The following is a 20,911-nucleotide window of genomic DNA, read 5'->3' as shown; positions in this document are numbered from 1 at the left end:
ATCGTAATCTCAATCCTGTTAACTTGTCCAAAGAATAATTCCATAGAAAGTTCAATACAAAACAGCAAAATAAGAACAAATAAAATGATTCTGATGAAAAATAAGTCCAAATAAGGTAATAAACACAAATAAGGCAAACACCACTGACAATAACATCTTACAGCAGTTCACAGAGATAGGAAATAGAATCAGCTAAATCAACACATTTATAACCTTAAAAGCTATTTCATACATATTGTGATGCACAATTCTACAACTCTGGCAGTTCCTGTAAGGAGATTGGGAAGGGTCAGCAAAACCATATAATACACAGAAAACATCAGTTTGGTGTATTGAAACATGTGAATTTAAATCAAAGCTCCAAGGTGCAGACGAATCTTTCAGTGAAGGAGGAAAAATTAAGGTGTAATATTAATTTAAGCAGCTCTAACCATGGTAGAGCTGAGGCGTTCGTCATTAAAGGGCATGTCCGTGGACTGGGACTCGTGGTTGGAGATTAGGTTTGAAAGTCAGAGTCCTCTTCCGTAGATCAGGATGGTGTTGTATTAACACCGTCCTTATTGCTTGTTTTTCTGTGATCAACTGCCAGGAACGAGGATGGTGGTGATGTCTTCCAGAGACCACCAAACATTGTTCTTACATTTCATCAGGCTTGCGGTTCCGAGATGGGGAAAGATGTTGTAGAAGAGTCCTTTCGCGTAGTGTGGAGTGCGGCCTTCGTGGTTGGAGAATGGGCGGAAAGCCACAACAGGCTTAAACTCTCTTTTTGTCAGCTCTGATGTCTTCAGAGAAACCCCTTCCTCTGTGAGATGAGGAGGGTTGCAGCCGAGCCAAGCTACAGGGGCCACACCAATTGCGGGGCAGGTAGAGACAGAGAGAGATGCCGCACTTCCAGATGTATCCAGCAGGGGTTCCCATTCCAAAGTGCGAAGGAACCTCGGGAAGATGGTTGTAGAGTTGGAAAAGCTAGCAGGGCGTGCCGAGGCAGTTGTCCAAATGTCAGGGAGCTGATCTTGTCCTCGAAAAGGTCCTACAGGTCTTTGACCGTGAAACCAGTATGGAGATTTGGGTGCAGGTGCTTGAAGTAGTCGATCCTTTCACAGCGTCTCTTCTTCGCTGTGTCCTCTTGTAGTTGTTTCCAAGGGGTTTTCAGCCAAGGTGGATGCAGGTCACGTTGTCATGTAGGTGGACTCAGGGGGAGCCCCAATCTGTCATTTCAGTTCCAGTTCCAGTACCCCCTCAAATGCTGCTGTCTCCGTTGTTCCATCAGGTGCTGAGAGGCAGCCCAAGTGCAGGGCCATGAGGATGACCACCAACCTCAACAGTGTGGTGAACCCAGCAAGCTCGAAGCAGTTCTCATCTTATCTTTCACTGGGGTAGATGTATCTGAGATGGCCTCAGCAAAATTCACAGCAGTGGGAGTGATGAGGAGTACTTCAAATGGACCTCAGGCTGCCCCATCTGTTTCGCTTCAGCACCTTCATCAGAACCCAATTTCTTGGTTTCACGACCTGTGGCGAAAAAGCACAAGAAAATTCTGGGAGATCACTGTTGATTTTGAAATGTTTTCAGCAACAATCATCTAATATTTTGGTAATTCCATCCAGGTAGTGTAGTAATGTGAGGACATTATCAGCCTCCCCTCCTGTTGAGGCATGAAGCAACTCAGCGCTCACCAGAAACAAGACATAAAGAAAAGGGTCCGGTACTGGCAAGCATTTCGCTAACCCGATGTTAAAAGTGGACCTCACATACATGTGAGAAAAAAAAAACAAAAAAAAAACACATTCCCAAGGAACTTGCAATTACTGGATCACGTCAGCAGTGGGCGCAGTCGTGCAACACAGTGTGTATAAAAAACAAAACAACTAAACTAACAAAAAGCCATAATCCGTGTAAAGAAAATTGAAAATAAACACAAAAAGTGATTTACATCACCTAGGAGTAACAGGAGAAACAGTAGTAAAAGAGCTGTAGCAAAAACTGAAATCCAGTGAAATCAAAAGAATCAACCCATCTGGGGAAAAAAGGGAGAGATTGTCAGCGTCCCCAACTAATAACAAAACAAAAATATAGAGTCTACGTGTTCGCTCTCATTATGCCAGAAAGATGGTAACCGTTTCAGGAAGGGAAAAGACGTTCTAAGCAAAAGAAAAAAAAGTAAAAGAAATAATTCATAAGTTACAAAAGTGTACTTTGTGTAAAAATGGTGATACCACAGGAACCTAGAAAGTGCTTGGGGAAGAACCCTAAGTAGCTTAAGGGTCAAGCAGAGGAGTATAACTAAATGTGATAATGGACAACTAAAGGATTTATACTCAGGAAACAAAAAATAAAAGACTAGCAAACTTAAAAACTACTAGATGCATATGTAATCAGGTGATTGTCATATTAATGTGACCATCAAATAACAGGTGTCAGGTCACCAGGCCACTGATGAAACCTAAGGGACATTTAGGACAAGTGTCATCTTATAATGCTTGTCTAGCAATAACAAAACAATGATGGAGTCAAGGGTGAGAGCTGCTCTCTCTTTGTTGAACTTGGAAAGTAATAATAAAGTGGGAGCTGGCTAGATACAAAGCAGGGGCAAAGTAAAGATTTAACAAAAATAACAGGAAATGTTCACTAACCTACACAGAAAGAGTTCAATATTATCACATAAACAGTTAATCTAGTGTAGAAATGGATAGATAACACAAGTCAGAGAACTTTCAATAACTTAAAATAACTACATACTTTAAATATTCAGTTAATGTAACATCTTCATAAAAAAACTCATCACAAAGTAGACGTTACTGAAATCATGAGCACAAAATCAAGTCAAGGTAACGTCAACCATAAATGGGGAAATTTGTTTATAAGACTCATTTGTAAGGGAATCTCCAAAGTTGTGAATGTATTAAACACACGGTTCTTGTAGGAGTCTGACCTTTGAAGAAGTCATATGATAACAGCAAACTAGATAAACCATTATAGCTAGAAATCTCAAATGGATAATGTTTATAAGGATATTGGATAGTCTCTAATGGATAATGTCTAAAGATCTGCTCAAGGCACGCAAACCAGAACTAGGCTCACGATAAGATGTTAAAAAAAACACAATCACTACTTTTGAAGGGTCAGGACGTCATGCATTAATCTCTAACTTCCTAAGGATAAGGTGATTTAGGTTCAAAACAAAACATTTAACCGTCACTCCAATCTGAGACATTCCATGACAGGCCGTATGATCTCCTATCAGGGGCAGCTTCTACATCCTGTTTAAATATTATTTTGATTTACTCTCATGGTCAAGGTATTATTGGTGTTCAACAGACGCACAAGCGTCAGATAATTAGCAGATTGGTAAATGGTAAATGGCCTGTATTTGATATAGCGCCTTCTAGAGTTCTTGAAACCCCCCAAGGCGCTTTACAACACAATCAGTCATTCACCCATTCACACACACATTCACACACTGGTGGGGATGAGCTACGATGTAGCCACAGCTGCCCTGGGGCGCACTGACAGAGGCGAGGCTGCCGAGCACTGGCGCCACCGGTCCCTCCGACCACCACCAGCAGGCAAAGTGGGTTAAGTGTCTTGCCCAAGGACACAACGACAGTGACAGACTGAGCGGGGCTCGAACCTGCAACCTTCCGATTACGGGGCGAGCACTTAACTCCTGGTCCACCGTCGCCCCGATTGGTTAGATTGGCAAAAGGAATCAGATAACTATCCCACTCGAAAAGGGACGTCTGATCCCTCCTGTCTGAGCAGGTCAGCATGACTCAGCAATCTCATTTGTTTGGGTTTTGGTAAAGAAACAGTGGGATTTTCATTTTCAGGGCATGCGGCCCTGAGAAGTTGCATGAATTACGTTAAAATGAAAAAAAAAATCTATTTACTACGAAATCGCCAAATCACTCATTCATCATCTAAATCCTATTTAAAATAAATTTATATATGTACAACGATTTTTAAGCTTCATTATATTTCATGAAAACCAAATTATGAAAGTGGGTAATTTCATACCGTCTACCCTTAAAGGGACTTTACGGAGTTTTGAATTTTTATGCTCGTGATTGCCCCCTCAGGCCAAAAGCGTAATGGCAGCTTTAATAGTAGGCTTGTGCAAGAGGCGCGCATGCTATACGTATACACTCCTTAACGAAAATAATAGCTGAGACAGTCGTGTGTGTGTGTGTGTGTGTGTGTGTGTGTGTGTGTGGGTGGCCCGGAGGACAGAGGACAGGAGAACGCGCAGCTAATTAATTAAATAATTTGGTACCTTTCTCTTCAGCACAGCCGACAAAGGTTTATGATGGGTCAGTCTTCCTGCATGCTCAGATCATTCCCTTCCCTTGCTTGAAAAATTGTTCCAAAATGAAAGTTGAACCCACATCTTTTTTATCTGTGAATTCAATGCCGTTCCGCAAGTCTCAAATAAAAATTTGGGCATCTTACTGTGAAAAAAAAAACCCATTAATGTGAAAAATAAACTCTTAACAAAACTATATTCAATCAGAGAATCAAACCCTGGTCTTCTGCACGAAAATCCGTCGTCTTAGTAAGTGAGCTAAATCACCAGTGATGTCTTATGTATCTGCAAAAATGTATATCCTTGATGACAGCTGCAACAACGTTCAAAGAATGGTTCAGAGCGAAAATGGCTATTTTGTTGCTAATTTGCAGGAAATATCTAGAAGGAAGTAGCTAAGGGTCCTCAGAAATGTAGCTAGGTTCATCACTAGGCGTTAGGAACAGCGACAAAGTCGCTGAGTTGGCACTACCTCTCTCTCTGCTGCTAAAGCTACGGATAGCAAATGCTACGGGCTTTGCCTGAGCGTGAGCGCGCATGAAGCAGCCTGCTCGACCCGAGCAGCTCTCTTTTTCTGTGATTTTACAGAAAAACAGGCAATCACAGTAAAAATGCCAGGGCTCATTCTACAGGACCAGGGCATTGCAGGAGAATGTATGAAGAAGACATTTATTATTTCTATACATGTTTTGGCTGTCAAACTTCCATAATGCCCCTTTAAATAAAAGTAATATTTAGACATTGACTAATTTTACATGATTTAAATGTCAATAAATTTATTTGATGTGTTCAGCAATAATTGTGTTCATTAAGTTGTTTAAAATCTACCAACATTTAAATGTTTTAGTCTGAAACTGCATAAGTTTATTTCTCCCAAGTCTAAGTGAGCAAGGCCATGCAGCTGTGTTAAAATTAACGTAATCTAAAGATTTAGGAAACATGGCCCAATGTTTACATCTCAGGGAGGACAGAGAATCTCAGATCAACTGTCCAACTGCTCCACACTTATTTTCAAGTGTGCAGACTCCATTTTTAATTCAAAGCATTTACTTTTCTTTGTTTGATATTTTCATTAAGCAATTATTTCCCAAAACCGTCCTGATTTTTGCTTCAGCCTCTTGGCTGATAGAATATTGTCTGTTACAATATGTATGTCTTTCTGAAACAACCTTGCAGTTTTAACCCAGGCACAGAGGAGATTTTAATCCTATGTTAAAGCATTTAAAAGTTCATATGCAGAGAATACATGAAGAATTAAAGGAACTAAAACTTTATAAATGCAAATTTCCTACAGCAGCTTTAATCTGCTGTCTCATTTAATTTTACTGCCAGACAATTTCTCCCCTTGTTCTGATCACAATGTCCGCTAATCGGAGATCTGAACAAGTTGCTACATTTTGACAGACGCCAGAAAGAGTCAATTGATGACAATATTTTTAAAGTGTTCAAAATGCAGTTTTGAGTTCAACAGCACACCAGTTCTTGTTCACATGGGTGCAATTGTCATCAGCTGAACTCCCTTGTCTTGGTTTTAAACATCAGAAACGAAGATTTTAAAACAAAATAAGGAGATGAAATGCAATGTGACAACAGTCATTAGTTTAAATTGGTCTGGGATTACTGTTTGACCAAACATACACTCTTAGCTTTTCCTTTCATTTGGGCACTTATTTTACTACTAAGTACTGATAGACAGTTAATGTCTCAAATTGAGGGATTCCACTAAAACCCTTTCCCTTTCAGCCACTAAAAGTGACACAGTTTATACCGTAGTTCAAATTATTTTACTCACCAGATACCAGAAATTAAATATTTGGGTCGTGTCCAACCTTTTGATGCACGAATTATGAAACCTTCAACCTCAATTATTTAACAATTATTCTCATTCATCTTTGAGTGTGAATGAAACAAATTTCAACAAATATTTTAACCTTTGATAATTTGCAAATTTATTACATGTTCACCCCAGTGGACAGCGTGTATTCTGAACATGAAATATGTTGCGTGGACTTACTGAAGTCCACATAGAGGGGCTCAAATGCAATAAAGTCTTCAGCAGCTGTGCTTAACAGCTGAAACAAATAAATAACAATTTTGAGAAGCCGTTCAAATTATATTTCCCATTTTCATTTTCTAGTTATAACCTTCAGGCCTCAATTGATAAGACCATATTAGCTCAGAGCACAGATGTTTTGATTTTCAGGCAGGCCTTGCCTCCTGTCACACATTTTCAACCCTTTTTCTCTCCATCGCACTGTGCTCCCTCACAGCATAATACATTTGTGACACGTCAGCGGTTATCAAAAACACGTCTTCCATCAATTCTCTGATAATTTTCAGATCCTTTCCACATATCTACACTTTCATCCATATTTACTCAAAAGGTATTTTGTGAGTTATTTTTTCCCCATACATTGATACCACACGTCTCATTTATCCAAGCAACAATTTAAGCAGACAGCATTCAAGAAAACAAGATAACTAGAACAACGTTTCTATTTCTCTGGCAAAACGCTCAAAAAACCCAAGCCAAATACAGACAGTGTTCAGAGAATCTGTTAAAACCATCCTATTCAAGGCGGACGACACCATAATTTGAATCTCAATAGTTATACCGATTTACAAAACCATCCTATTCACGGCGGACGACACCATCTATTTCTTACACCAGAGTTGCATTTCTAATTTCGGCTAAAATGCAGAAAACCAAGCCAATACAGACGGCATTCAAAAGAACCCGTCAAAGCCATCCTATTCACGACGGACGACACCACTTTATTCTCTGGTCACCTAGGATTTTCTCTGTACCACAAAGACAAACAACAACAAACTTGTCTCACCGAATCTCTCTCCACTCGGGGCTTGAGTAGTTCGTCGATCCGCATTCCTCCTAGCCTCACCGACCCCCCAGCAAACTCAGCTCTGGAGGAGATTAAGGTTGTCGTCTGTCCTCCGGCGTCGGCTCTTGGCGCCGCGAGGTGATGGGACCCCGGCTTTCGGAGGACCAAATAATGTCACGGATTTTATCAATATGTTTATCAATAACCCATTTCCTAGAGTGAAGACAGAAGGAGACAATGAGCAGACAAGCCAAACAGTTATAACTGTGGTAGATGCGGAAGCAAATGCCTCGAACATCTGTTCGCAGGGTTTATTTATAGAGAGATAAGAGGTAGACAGTCAGTGTGTGTGTGTGTGTGTGTGTGTGAGAGAGAGAGAGAGAGAAAGAGCATGCAGAGAGGCATAGAGCAATACATTACATCCAGTTGATTGAGTCCATGATCAGGAATTAAACAGATTTTTCCATAATAGCAAAGATGAACAGAATTCTTTATTGGAAAAACAAATTTCAAAGAAGCTTAAAAGCACCGCGGTCAGTGATGCATCGCTTGGTTTTAAATGAACGCCACAAACAATAGTGCTGATGCTCAACTGCCTTCCAAGTTAAGCAGATTTATGATAAAACGAAGAAAAAGGCAAAAGCAGACATGCAACAGCAACAAAAAACACTTTTTTATATCTAATATTCACAGATCCGTTTTCCTCAAAGCTCAAGTTCATTTCCCCCACTTCCATTGATGCTGGCAGCATGTGTGATTGAAACATGTTGAATAAATAGGGTCTGAAAAAGTAACTAAAGAACTGATGTTCGAACTTAAATGATGCAGCTTTCAGCTTGGAAAGTCCCTTTGTAGCAAAGAAAACATGGCAGAAGGGTGTTACATGCTCTAAAATGTGAGAAAACATTGGCATGTGTTGTAGACTAAATGTAGAATAACTACAAAAACCAAACAAAATGTGCAAACAGCAGTTGATGGGAATAAAACACCAGCAAAAGTCATTTAGTCCTTAAATATACTTCAGTTTTCTTCCCAGAGGAGGTTGCTGTCTAAAAACGACAGCGGACAGTGTTTGACTTGGCAAAATAAACTTTTTTTTTTTTTTTACAAGTGTCAGTTTGTTGAAGCCAAGTGGCAGCATGGGAATTTTAGTAAAATCCATAAAACATTCCATATAGAGTCATCATGACAAAAGGAAGGAACACAACTTAAAAGGCATCCCATAGTTTTTGGTTTTAAGGCGGGGCTACATCAGGCAGGAGAAGGGACGACGTTCCTTTTGATTCATGTCTTTTGACCGACCCGTCCGCTTCTTCCCTTTGCTGGGCTCATTTTAAGCGTTCTACGAGCTCCAGCGGGAGGCCCAGGTTAAACAGATGAAAGGCGGGAAGAGAAGCCAGGTGGGGAAATGCCTTGAGAAGCTTCTCCCAGCAAAGTTCCAGCAGGCTGGGCACAGTCAGCCAGATCCTGAACAGAGAGCCAGTTCTCTTGTTCTCGTGGATATTTACTACTCCGCCGTGGATGTACATGCAGCCAGACTAGGGACAAAGGCAGAAAAGAACATTTAAACAGATGAAATCATGATTTTTATTGTTGCGGTTTCAGTGCCTTACACAAAGGCAGCAGTCAGATGCAGTCTGTACCGAGACGGATTCATCGTGACTGTATGATAAAAAGTAAAGTAGAGCTAACAAGGCCTGGTCAAAAGGTCCAGATCCATTAACAAACTGGAATTCCTGGATGTGTTATTAAAGGTAGAAGATATCCTGAAAAAGCTGTTGGAGCAAGTTTGACCCCTTTTTTCTAGGAATCACCCCCAAGCCACCACTCCAGAAGACCCATGCCACGCTTGTCTCCAAGGCTTGTTTTACATTTTTACCGGTTGCTAGCATCTTTCCTACACTAATGGCTAACATAACGCACCTACATAACGTTAAAACGATTTAGTGTGGTGTTTTTATGGTAAATGAGGCAGTTTCTTTTAACCTGGCCTGCCAGTAGAGCTGAGGAAAATAATCAAATAATCGATGCATCGGGATGCGGACATAAACGATTCTGCATCGTAGAAGAGTACGCCATAATCTATTATAGTGGAATGTAGTTTTGTTTTTTTTTAACGGCGGCACCAGCGCACATCCAAATCTGTCAGAGTGAGCGTCCTCCACATTTACCAAGTGGTTCCGCCTTAATGTGGTACTGCAGGGCTGAGCGCTAGAGTTGTAACCTGAGACCGAACCGAATCAGCCCGACCGGTTCTGTTGGATTTGAGTCGTGAATAAAGTTCATTGAGCGGGTTGTCATATGGCGCGCTCTGCTCGCTCGATCAGCGACTGAGAGAGAGAGAGACACTGTCTGCTCACTCAAGAGAGAGGATCGGAGGACGCTCCTCCAAACCGATGCTCCCAACACGCGTTATTATTTTCATAATTTAATTATTATTTCTCCTGGAAGCGCTCAGTCAGACTGCTTGTTGTAATGTAGGGAGATCCGGTCTTGGGGAGGGGGCGGGGTCAATGACGGCGGCTGCAGCATGATCGTCTGTCTCTTTTATTTAGGGACACGGTGAAGTTAAAAGGAGAGAGAAATAGAAGATAGAAGTTCTCCTTTCCACCTTATTCTTTTGTTTCATGAAGATAAACTGATGTTAAATTCAGTTTAAAGAGAAGCTGGGAGGAAGCTTTGGTTCATTTTAAGTTACAGGAGATCTAGTCTCCTATCTGCTCCTCCAGAGACAGCATGGACATGAGGGTTACACGGTGAGGGTCACATGGACACGAGGGTTACACAGGACAGGTTAGTGGAAAGGTTTGTAGTTAGCTGGTTAGTGAAGGAGATCCATCAGCTGGGTAATTTAATCCTAATCCAGCCCACAGCCTTCTGCTGGTGTTATCAGAAAGAATAAAACACACATCTTAAATATTACTGGAAATGTAGAATTTGTTTTATGTTTTATTATTTTCTGCATCAAACAGAACTTGATTCATTCTCCAACATTTCAGAAATGAACCACTGGGTTCAAATAAAATAAACTAAGTCAAACATTTCATTTGGTGTTATTTCTGACACCCTTCAACTGTGGCATAAATATTTGACTCTAGAGCTGCTCAGAGACATTAAACACTCATATATGAACCCATTATATATTTTATTATTATATTATGTGTCCTGTAGGTTTTCAGTACTTTTTTAGATTTTGTGAGTTTTTGCGAAGCGTGTTTTTCTCAGCCTGAGGCGTGGTGCTGAACGAGGAAACAGATTGTTTTACTTTGTTAAATCTTCTTAAATGTTTAAAATGTTTTGTCCTAACCTGTTGTGAATGGAGAGATTTTGAGGGATGGCAGGTTGTGTCAAGTTTTTGATAAAAATAAATAAAAATAAAAAGCAATTATCTGACATCTTCTATTTATCGATGAAAACAAATCAATATGAAATAATCGTGATGCATCGGGATATCGAATCGAATCATTGACCCAATAATCGTAATCGAATTGAATCGGGACACAAGTGAAGATTCACACCTCTACCTGCCAGACTCGTCCTCTGTTTAATTCTGCACAGAGAAAGAGTCTGGTTACTCACAGGCAGAGAGGCACTTGAGGGGCGGGACTAGGCAGCTCAAAAATAACCAATCAGAAAAATGACGGAAATGCAGACTGTACCGCACGACGCTGTAGTGTTTTAGCTGTAGTAACAAAAGGCGTCTGGCAACGGTGCAAACATCCTATTTTTTTGGAAGAAAGGCTTTTAGCGCTTCTACTTGTTGTGGTTTTAAAGGACATTCAAGTCATTTAGAACAGAGGAAAGAGCCGCAGCGACCTCCGCTTCAGTCACCTTGTTGGACAAACTCGACGTTGTGGTGTGTGACGTACGGATTGGCTCAGTTAGAATTCTCACGGGGTGGGGTTATTTGAATAGGAAAGTTCCCAGACCCTTTCTATGTGCAGAATTAAACAGAGGAGGAGTCTGGCAGGCCAGGCTAGTGGTTTTAGCTTTCTTGATTTATTGAGACAAGGTCCTGCCTCAAGCGGAGGAGTTTAAGTATCTCGGGATCTTGTTCACAAGTGAGGGAAAGCTGGAGTGCGGAGTAGACCCGCTGCTCCTGCATGTCGAAGGAGCCAGTTGAGGTGGCTCGGGCATCTGGTCAGGAGGCCTCCTGGTGAGGTTTTACGGAACGTCCAACTGGGAGGAGACCCAAGGGAACACTGGAGGGACTATGTCTCTCGACTGGCCAGGGAACGTCTCGGGATTCCCCTGGAGGAGCTGGCCCAAGTAGCTGGGGAGAGGGAAGTCTTTTGTACCAGGAAGTGTGGGTGAATTAAGATTCCACCCAGGGTGTGATTAACCCTTAAACTTCAGAATCAGAGCAGCTTAGCATCACTTAAAATCTGGGAAAAACCCAACCAACAATCCACCCTGGACCTCCTCACGTTCACTCTACCCTTGGCTCCCCATGCACACACACAAGGAAATAAGCTACCAGGCGGCTCTTCCAGCCGACAAAGGACGGGCTACGTTCAGACAACGGGGGCATCACCTAAATATGTCCCAACAAGAACAGAACCAGAGTCAAAAGAACCCCTAAAGGGAATTTTCAAACCGAATCAAACTTCCTATTCAGCTGCTTCAAGTTGAGAAAATGCAATTCGTGCACACAGAGGGGTTTGTGCAGAGGAGAAAGGGTGGTCAGGGTGCAGTTTGACGGACAGATCAGGAAAAAAAATCAGTTAAGAATGGGATGTTCACAATGACTGGATGAGGTTTTTCTGGGTTTGAACATTTTAGAGGCAAAAACGTTTGATTTAATGGTTGCTATCAGTATGTGAAGAGCATTTCAAGGAATGTGGCAAAAAATGTTCTAGAAAAACATCTACAGTGATCCCTCGCTACTTCGCGGTTCGTTTATCACGGATTCACGACTTCGCAGATTTTTTTTGGAGCCTTATTCAAGGGAAATTCGCCGATTCGCGGCATTTTTCTATGCGAAATATCAAGAAATTCTAGTTTTTTTCCATCAATTTCATCATAAAATGCACTTTTTGTAATAAAACTATAAAAAACCAAGTAAAAAATGTTTTTCTTGAGTTTTACCCACAAAAAGAGAATGTGATCATATGATAATTCAATATAGTACTGTATGTCAGACTGGTAAGCTGGATTCGGGAGTTGAGCTTGTAGGGAGCGTGGTTTCACAGATGCGGAAGTGAGAGCGTCGGTGAAACGCCGGCTCACGATTAATCTAGGAAACTCCCGAGCGTTCGAGCGTCAACGAAGTGACACGGAAATGCCAGACTTTCCAGAAGTAAGTATGATAACTTACTATGAGCTGATAGTTCGTAGGATGGATCGGTAGGTTGGAAACTCTGATCATGAATCTGAAGAAACAATGACCGAGTAGTGAGCTGGAAAGGCGACTTCTGTTTATAGCCGCGGTTTGTGACGTAGGTGCGACGTGGAGGGGATCCCCGCGAGGGCATGCTGGGAGTTGTGGTCCATAGTGGAGGCCTTCTAGCTGGAAGAGGCTGGTCTGGGAACTTGGGTTCTGACACTGTATTGTAAATATGGTGTCCCTACTTCGCGGATTTTCACCTATCGCGGCCAGGTCAGGAACGCATCTACCGCAATAAACGAGGGATCACTGTAATGCACCTTTAAAGTTTACATCAGCAGGTAGGCAAGGACAAAATGACTAGAGGAGTACTGACCGGGGTAACTGCAGCACAGTGAAAGTAGGCTGGCTCAGGCATCTCTGCTGGAAGTTTACTCCACTGGAAAGTGTGAAGGTTGATCTTCCACAAATCCGCCAAAATCAACTCCCCGTTATAGCCTCCGCATATAAATACGTCTACAAGGAGGGAAAATGAGTTCCACAGAATTCATTTTAGATCAAAGTTTGGTACAGAGACTCAAGAGAAAGTAAAAATAACATCAAGGCAGCCGCATGAGGAGGAAATGACGTAATATTAAAAATAATCCCTAATTACCATTATGTATCTGCACACAGCTATGGCATCGTCGAGGAGCAGGATATCCTGTCACAAATGGGGATTTTAGAATAATGAGCATGGGGACATAGAAGGCATAAATCAATTGAAAGGATACGGACCTATTTTTTCATGAGGTTTAGTTGTGATCTCCTCCCAGGAATTTGTCTCTAGACTGTAGGCATGAATCTATCAAAAAAAAAAAAAAAAGAGATTCACAAGATGCATATCAGGTGTACTAGAGACATACATCCACTGTGGCCATACCTTATCCAGAGGATATGATGTCCAAGACGTTCCTCCTCCCAGAATATAGATTCTCTGTCCATCTTGTGCTATTTCATGCCTGTAGCTGTCAAATGCAAAGCAACAAGCGATGATGGTCATTTAAAAGGAAATCAGAAAATAACTCTCTGATGCAATCACAAAATCTAACACCGAACCGTTCTTCAGGCATGTCGTCGGGGGGGTTGTTGGGTTTAAGGTGAATCCATTCGTGGGTGGACAGGTCCAGCCTGTGCAGGTCTGTGCTGTAGATGTAGCCTGTCGTTCCCCCAAACACGTACAGGAAGCCATTTATGATGACCATTGCCTGGAAGAGAAAAGATACCCATCTGTGTTTAACGATGTTTACGGGTCCTGGCCATGTGGGACCATTACCCTAAAAATAAAAATAAAAAACATTTCCCAGGCTACCTGTCCATAGGTTCTTTTGGGTTTCTTCCCTCGACAGTTGAGCAGCGACCATCGCTTGTAATTCACATTACAGACGTGAACGTCATTGCCGTTATTTTCACCAAAGGGGATCCCAGTTCCACCAAACACCAGGAGGTTGTTCCCGTGCAGAACGGCTAAGGAAACACAACAGACATTCAGTTTTGACACTCGTAGGAGTATTTTTTGTACAAGTGAGTAGGAAGTCGTTTTCAACCTGACATAGACGCCAGCTCTGTAGGCATGTAGCCTTTGGTTTGTATCTGCTGCCAACAGCCGGTAGCAAAGTGGTACCTCCACAGCTCCCTGAACAGCGGGTAGTCTTCATTCTCCGAGCCTCCTGACTCGTCATAGTCAGGGTTGTAACCTCCAAACACATACAAGTTAGCGTTGTCAGCAACGCAGCGATGTCCACTGCGGGCAGGGGGTGTTCGATGATCTACAAAAAAGAAAAAAGCACAGCTTCAGGAGAGGCACAAAGAAACAACTTTTTAATGAAGATGCTGAACAGACATGGGCTGACAAACATCACGTCATGTGTTAAAAATCTTTTTATTAACGTCTTTGAATGAAAACACCTACAAGTATTACAATGAAATGTGCTTTTTTTTTTAACCCACAGCATTTCTAAGAAATGTTTGCATACAACACAGCATGGAGGACAAATCTGAGTCTCAGTTCAGTTTGGAGCAAGTTTAAAATCATCACCAAGAGAATCGGTCACGATTTCTGCTAAAGAACGACTCGGCTAAGATCTGGGCAAATGATCCAGTTTTTAAAATGCAATTTTAGCATCAATCCAGGCAAGTCTGAGGATGCGTTAAGGAGAAGAGCACAGAGAAAAATGCTTATGTTGATGTATTTAGCAGACGCTTTTGTCCAAAGCGACTTACAAGAGATAAAATGTTAAAGAGCAAGTCACCCCTTACAAGAAGCGTACTTCACTCCCACATCATGTTTGAAAAATGCAACAAATGACGTTGCCTAGCAGACCGAGAGGGTGGAGCCACTAACAAATACACACACTCACGACATTGTGACATCATAATGTACCAGTTTACATCATAGCATACCGTACCTCTTAGCCAATAGCGGTGGCAGATTTAAATTCAAATGCAGTGAAGGGTTTTTCCCTGACAACGGCACAACACTGACAGTTTCAGGCAGAAAATTCCAATTTGAACTAAAATGCACTAAAGTGCAAAACTGTTGACTACACGTGTCTGCAGCACGATTAGACACGCATTTATATAGTTTATCAGAAAAAATAGTTGATTTGGGGGTGACTTGCTCTTTAAATAATCACTAAGAATTGTTGGTCTTTACGTGTTTAGGTTAAATCTATAGATTTAGATAACTATAGCTCTCAAAGTAAACAAAAAACCCTTTTCTTGTGAATAACCTCACCTGTGATATGGCCAAGTTAAACGAAACGAATGAAGGGTGCTGTTCTAACGTGCTACATGCTAAAGCCGAGTGTTGGTTTTCAGAGGGAATGGTTACTTTCATGTCAGCCCAAGGCGACTGTAAATGGCGGGTGTGAGCAGCAGCTTTAGTGTCAGGCTGAGGAACTGTAACACGGTTAAACTGTGTTGTTGTTGTTGTTAACAACCAACACATCTTGCTAATGTTGTTGACCAACCTGCTAGCGTGGCTCCGTTCGGCGGCCTGCTTGACATTTTCTCAAACGTGTTCAGCCGCTCTGAACTGGCAGCCCCTTCCGCGTCCGACATCGTTTTCGCCTGAACAACCCAGTTCTTTTGGACTTTCCAACGAACAAACACACCAACAAGAACTTCAGCTAAAGCGCTGATGTATCATTTCAGGCAGCAGGTCTGAAGCCATTCATACATTTCACCCCCACTTACTGGCTTTGACTCATTGGACCAATCATTGAGATTTTTACTAGGACGTTGCGTGAATGTGCGTAAAAGACCACCCACGGCGCAGTGCGTCACTGGCGTGGCCATATTGGAGAGGAAGATTGGTACAGCTTGTTGTCGTGGTAATGCCGTACACATCAACAAGTCTCTCTCCATGCAATAAATCTATCAGAGGGCTTTTTCAACAGCTTTCCATCTCCTCTCCCTATATTATTTTGTTTTGGAACTCTACTGTAAATAATATTCCATGGAATAAAACTTGGCTTTTACCCCATAGATTTATTTTAACTAATAAAATTAGAGAGGTTTCTTTTAATATATTACATAACTCTTAACCTATTAAACATTTCATTTCCAAAAGATTTAAAAAGGACATTGACACCTGCTGTTCTTTCTGTAACAATCATCCTGAAACAATTACTCTACTATTCTGGACCTGTACAAATACTTCAAATTTCTGGTCTGATATCTCAGATCTTCTGCAGTAAAAATGTTCTTCCTGATGTCTCCTTCTGTTTGAAACATGTTATTTTTGGATTTTTTGAAGACAAAGAGAGTAATAGAATCTACATACTGAACCTAATTTTTATTTTAGCTAAATATTATATTCATAAGTGTAAATATACCCATGTCAATCCTTTTTTACCTGTCTTCATCTGTGAAATAAAAAAAATATGCTGATTCTATTAAAAACTCAGGAAATTTAAAAGCTATAAAAACTTGGAACCTACTTGAAGAATATTACTTGTACAACTGGTAACACATTGCCCCCCTCTTTATTCCTTGTAATATCTGATTGTGCTCTGTATTCTTATCCTTTGAACACTGTTTTATCACTTTGGCCCCTTTGTTTGTTTGCTTGTATTGTTGTGCTTTACTTTGTTGCTATAAAACATACCCAATTTCACTAATAAAGTTTGTTAAAAAACAACATCAAGTCTCTCTCTCTCTCTCTCTCTCTCTCTCTCTCTCTCTCTCTCTCTCTCTCTCTCTCTCTCTCTCTCTCTCTCTCTCTCTCTTTCTATCCACCCCAAAGTCACCCAACTATCATTCTTTGGCCTCTTAAGCACATGACCACTATTTGTGCCAGGGGGGCAGGTCCCTTTGAAACTTTCTTCAGAAATGTGCTAGTTAAAGGACCTGCTACTGTGGCAAGCAGGGTCCTTTTTATTATGCACCTGGGGAGTTTTCAACATTAATTGCCTTTATGGCTCGAATGGCTGCACGCAGCCCCGCAAATTACACATCAAAACGAGTGGGAGGGGTGCTATGACTTTTCAACAGAGTTTCGATATACAATTGCAAAGTTATTAGCAAAAAACCTTGAAAAATATTTCATTTTGACATTGTGCTACTCTCAATTAGCATAATATTAGCATAAATATTATTTAATTAATTAATTGGAAGGCCTTTCAAATAACTGTGGACCGACCACCCGCAGGAGGAACATGAAGGGTCCGGTGCAGTGTGGATCGGGTGGCAGACTGAGGCAGGAGCCTTGGCGGTTCGATCCCCGGACAAGGAAACTGGTTTTTGGGACATGGAACGTCACCTCGCTGGCGGGGAAGGAGCAGGAGCTAGTGGCAGAGGTTAAGTGGTACCGGCTAGATATAGTCTGACTCACCTCGACACATAGCATTAGCTCTGGAACCCAAGTCCTTGAGAGGGGTTGGACACTCTCCTTTGCTGGAGTTGCTCCTTGTGAGAGGCGGAGGGCTGGGGTTGGATTTTTGTTAGCCCCAAGACTCTATGTCTGTGTGTTGGGGTTTACCCCGGGGGACGAAAGGGTAGCTTCCCTGCGCCTTTGGGTCGGGGAACGGGTCCTGACTGTTGTTTGTGCTTATGGGCCAAATATCAGTTCAGAGTACCCACCCTTTTTGGAGTCCCTGGGACGAGTGCTAGATAGTGCTCCATCAGGGGACTCCATTGTCCTGCTGGGGTACTTCAATGCTCACGTGGGCAATGACAGCTTGACCTGGAGGGGTGTGATTGGGAGTAACGGCCTGCCTGATCTGAACTTGAGTGGTGTTTCGTTATTGGACTTCTGTGCAAGCCGCAGTTTGGCCATAATGAACACCATGTTCGAACATAAGGATGCCCATCAGTACACTTGGTACCAGGGCAGCCTAGGTCGCAGGTCGATGATAGACTTTGTAGTCGTATCATCTGACCTGCGGCCGTATGTTTTGGGCACCCGAGTGAAGAGAGGAGCAGAGCTGTCAACTGATCACCACCTGGTGGTGAGTTGGATCAGATGGCAGGGGAAGATGCCGCGTAGACCTGGCAGACCCAAACGCATAGTGAGGGTCTGCTGGGAACGCCTGGCAGAAGAACCTGTCAAGACGGTCTTCAACTCCCACCTCCGGCAGAGCTTTGACCACGTCCCGAGAGCAATGGGGGACATTGACTCTGAGTGGGCCTTGTTCCACTCTGCGATTGTTGAGGCGGCTGTTGCTAGTTGTGGTCGCAAGGTGGCCGGTGCCAGTCGTGGTGGCAACCCCCGTACCCGCTGGTGGACACCAGAGGTTCGGGGAGCCGTCAGGCTGAAGAAGGAGGCCTACAGGGTGTGGCTGATCTGTGGGTCTCCGGAGGCAGCAGACAGGTACCGGATAGCCAAGCGGGGTGCAGCAGTGGCAGTTGCCGAGGCAAAATATCGGGTGTGGGAAGAGTATGGTGAGGCCATGGAGAAAGACTATCGATCGGCTCCAAAGAGGTTCTGCCAAACTGTCCGGCGCCTCAGGAGAGGAAGGCAGCAACTCGCTCACACTGTTTACAGTGGGGACGGGGAGCTGCTGACGTCAACTGGGGCTATAGTCGGATGGTGGAAGGAATACTTTGAGGAGCTCCTCAATCCCACCTACGCGCATTCCGAGGAGGAACCAGAGCCGGGAGATCTGGGGATGGACTGTTCAATCTCGGGGGCAGAAGTTGCTGAGGTAGTCAAGCAACTACACAGCGGCGGAGCCCCAGGGGTGGATGAGATTCGTCCTGGGTATCTCAAGGCTATGGATGTTGTAGGGCTGTCGTGGTTAACACGTCTCTGCAACATTGCGTGGTCATCGGGGGCAGTTCCTGTGGAGTGGCAGACTGGGGTGGTGGTCCCCATCTTTAAGAAGGGTGACCTGAGGGTGTGTTCCAACTATAGGGGGATCACACTCCTCAGCCTCCCTGGAAAGGTCTACTCCAAGGTACTGGAGAGGAGGGTCCGAGCGATAGTTGAATCTCAGATTGAGGAGGAGCAATGTGGTTTTCGTCCTGGCCATGGAACTGTGGACCAGCTTTATACCCTTGCAAGGGTGATGGAGGGGGCATGGGAGTTTGCCCAACCAATCCACATGTGTTTTGTGGATTTGGAGAAGGCTTATAACCGTGTCCCCAGGGGCACCCTGTGGGGGGCTTTCCAGGATTATGGGGTAGGTAGCTTTCTGTTAAGGGCCATTCAGTCCCTTTACCAGAGGAGCGTGAGTTTGGTCCGCATAGCCGGTAGTAAGTCGGACCTTTTCCTGGTGAGGGTTGGACTCCGCCAGGGCTGCCCTTTGTCACCGGTTCTGTTCATTACCTTTATGGACAGGATTTCTAGGCGCAGCCGTGGTGTGGAGTGTGTCGAGTTTGGTGGCAGGAGAATCTCGTCTCTGCATTTTGCGGATGATGTGGTCCTCCCAGCTTCATCCAGCTCTGACCTTCAGCTCTTGCTGGGTAGGTTCGTGGCCAAGTGTGAAGCGGCTGGGATGAGGATCAGCACCTCCAAATCTGAGACCATGGTTCTCGACCACAAAAGGGTGGCTTGCCAACTCCGGGTCGGGGGAGAGGTCCTACCTCAAGTGGAGGAGTTTAAGTATCTCGGGGTCTTGTTCACGAGTGAGGGTAGGAGGGATCGGGAGATCGACAGGCGGATTGGTGCAGCGTCTGCAGTGATGCGGACACTGAGCCGATCTGTCGTGGTAAAGAGGGAGCTGAGCCAGAAAGCCAGGCTCTCGATTTACCGGTCGATCTACGTCCCAATCCTCACCTATGGTCATGAGCTTTGGGTAATGAAAGAAAGAACGAGATTGCGAATACAATTGGCCAAAATGATTCTCCTCCATAGGGTGGCCGGGCTCAGCTTTAGAGATAGGGTGAGGAGCTCGGACATTCAGGAGGGACTCGGAGTAGAACCGCTGCTTCTCCGGATCGAGAGGAGTCAGTTGAGGTGATTTGGGCATCTGGTCAGGATGCCTCCTGGACGCCGCCCTGGGGAGGTGTTTCGGGCATGTCCTGCTGGCAGGAGGCCCCCGGGGTCGACCCAGAACCCGTTGGAGAGGTTACATCTCCAATCTGGTCCAGGAACGCCTTGGGGTCCTGCCCGAGGAGCTGGTGGAGGTGGCCGGGGAGAGGACGGTCTGGAGCTCCCTAGTTGGGATGCTGCCCCCGCGACCCGGACCCAGATAAGCGGATGAAGAAGATGACGACAACACCTTTTAAATAGGCATTTTTACATATGCATGAACAATATCATGATTTAGTTGTTTTTTTTTACCTTAATGTCATCCACATATTTTGATTTTGGGGTTTTCACCCCAACATCATAGAAATTGATAATATACTAACAAATAACATAGAGAATAATATAATAAGTGGTCTCTTAGTTAATGATATTACTGACCACTTACCCATTTTTATAATTTATGATGATAATTATAGGAATAATAATCCAGGTAATAGTATAAGGTACAGACGCATACGAACAGTTAATACAACTAATGCCTTCAAGAACGAATTGATAAGACAGACATGGGAGGAAATGTACCAGCAAACTGATGTTGACAAGGCTTATGAGACCTTTGTAAGAATATTTATTTCATTGTATGATAAGAATTGTCCCTTAACAAAATGTAGTTGCTCAAACACAAGGGATAATCAACCGTGGATGACGAAGGGGATAAAGTGTGCCTGCAAAAAGAAAAATAATTTGTACAGGTTGTTTATAAATAAAAACACTCCAGAAGCTGAACATAAATATAAAATATATAAGAATAAGCTTACCAATATAATAAGAAAATGTAAAAAGGAGTATTATTATAAAAGTTTGAATAATGCTAAACATGATATTAGAGAAGTGTGGAAAATATTAAATAATGTAGTTCGACCAAATTTAGGTAATGATAAATTTCCGAAATATTTTGTTGAAAACAGTATTGTAAAACATGATTA

General features: G+C 43.0%; 1 protein-coding gene across 1 annotated transcript; it reads right to left on the bottom strand.

The window, feature by feature from the left end:
* Window positions 1–7,612: 7,612 nt before the first annotated feature.
* Window positions 7,613–15,720, bottom strand: klhdc10 (kelch domain containing 10). Its single transcript, XM_015959132.3, has 9 exons — window positions 15,481–15,720; window positions 14,056–14,277; window positions 13,821–13,975; window positions 13,568–13,716; window positions 13,392–13,476; window positions 13,247–13,313; window positions 13,125–13,172; window positions 12,846–12,985; window positions 7,613–8,681 (listed from the first exon to the last, which is right to left on the bottom strand). Exons 1-9 carry the CDS (start codon window positions 15,569–15,571, stop codon window positions 8,472–8,474), a joined length of 1,167 nt encoding a protein of 388 aa, XP_015814618.3. The 5' UTR covers window positions 15,572–15,720; the 3' UTR covers window positions 7,613–8,471.
* Between the last annotated feature and the right edge of the window lie 5,191 nt (window positions 15,721–20,911).

This window comes from Nothobranchius furzeri, chromosome 1 (assembly GCF_043380555.1).
Source record: "Nothobranchius furzeri strain GRZ-AD chromosome 1, NfurGRZ-RIMD1, whole genome shotgun sequence".
In the NCBI taxonomy this organism is placed as follows: domain Eukaryota; kingdom Metazoa; phylum Chordata; class Actinopteri; order Cyprinodontiformes; family Nothobranchiidae; genus Nothobranchius; species Nothobranchius furzeri.
Note: the sequence above shows the minus strand (reverse complement) of the source record. Positions and strands in the feature narration are given on the sequence as shown.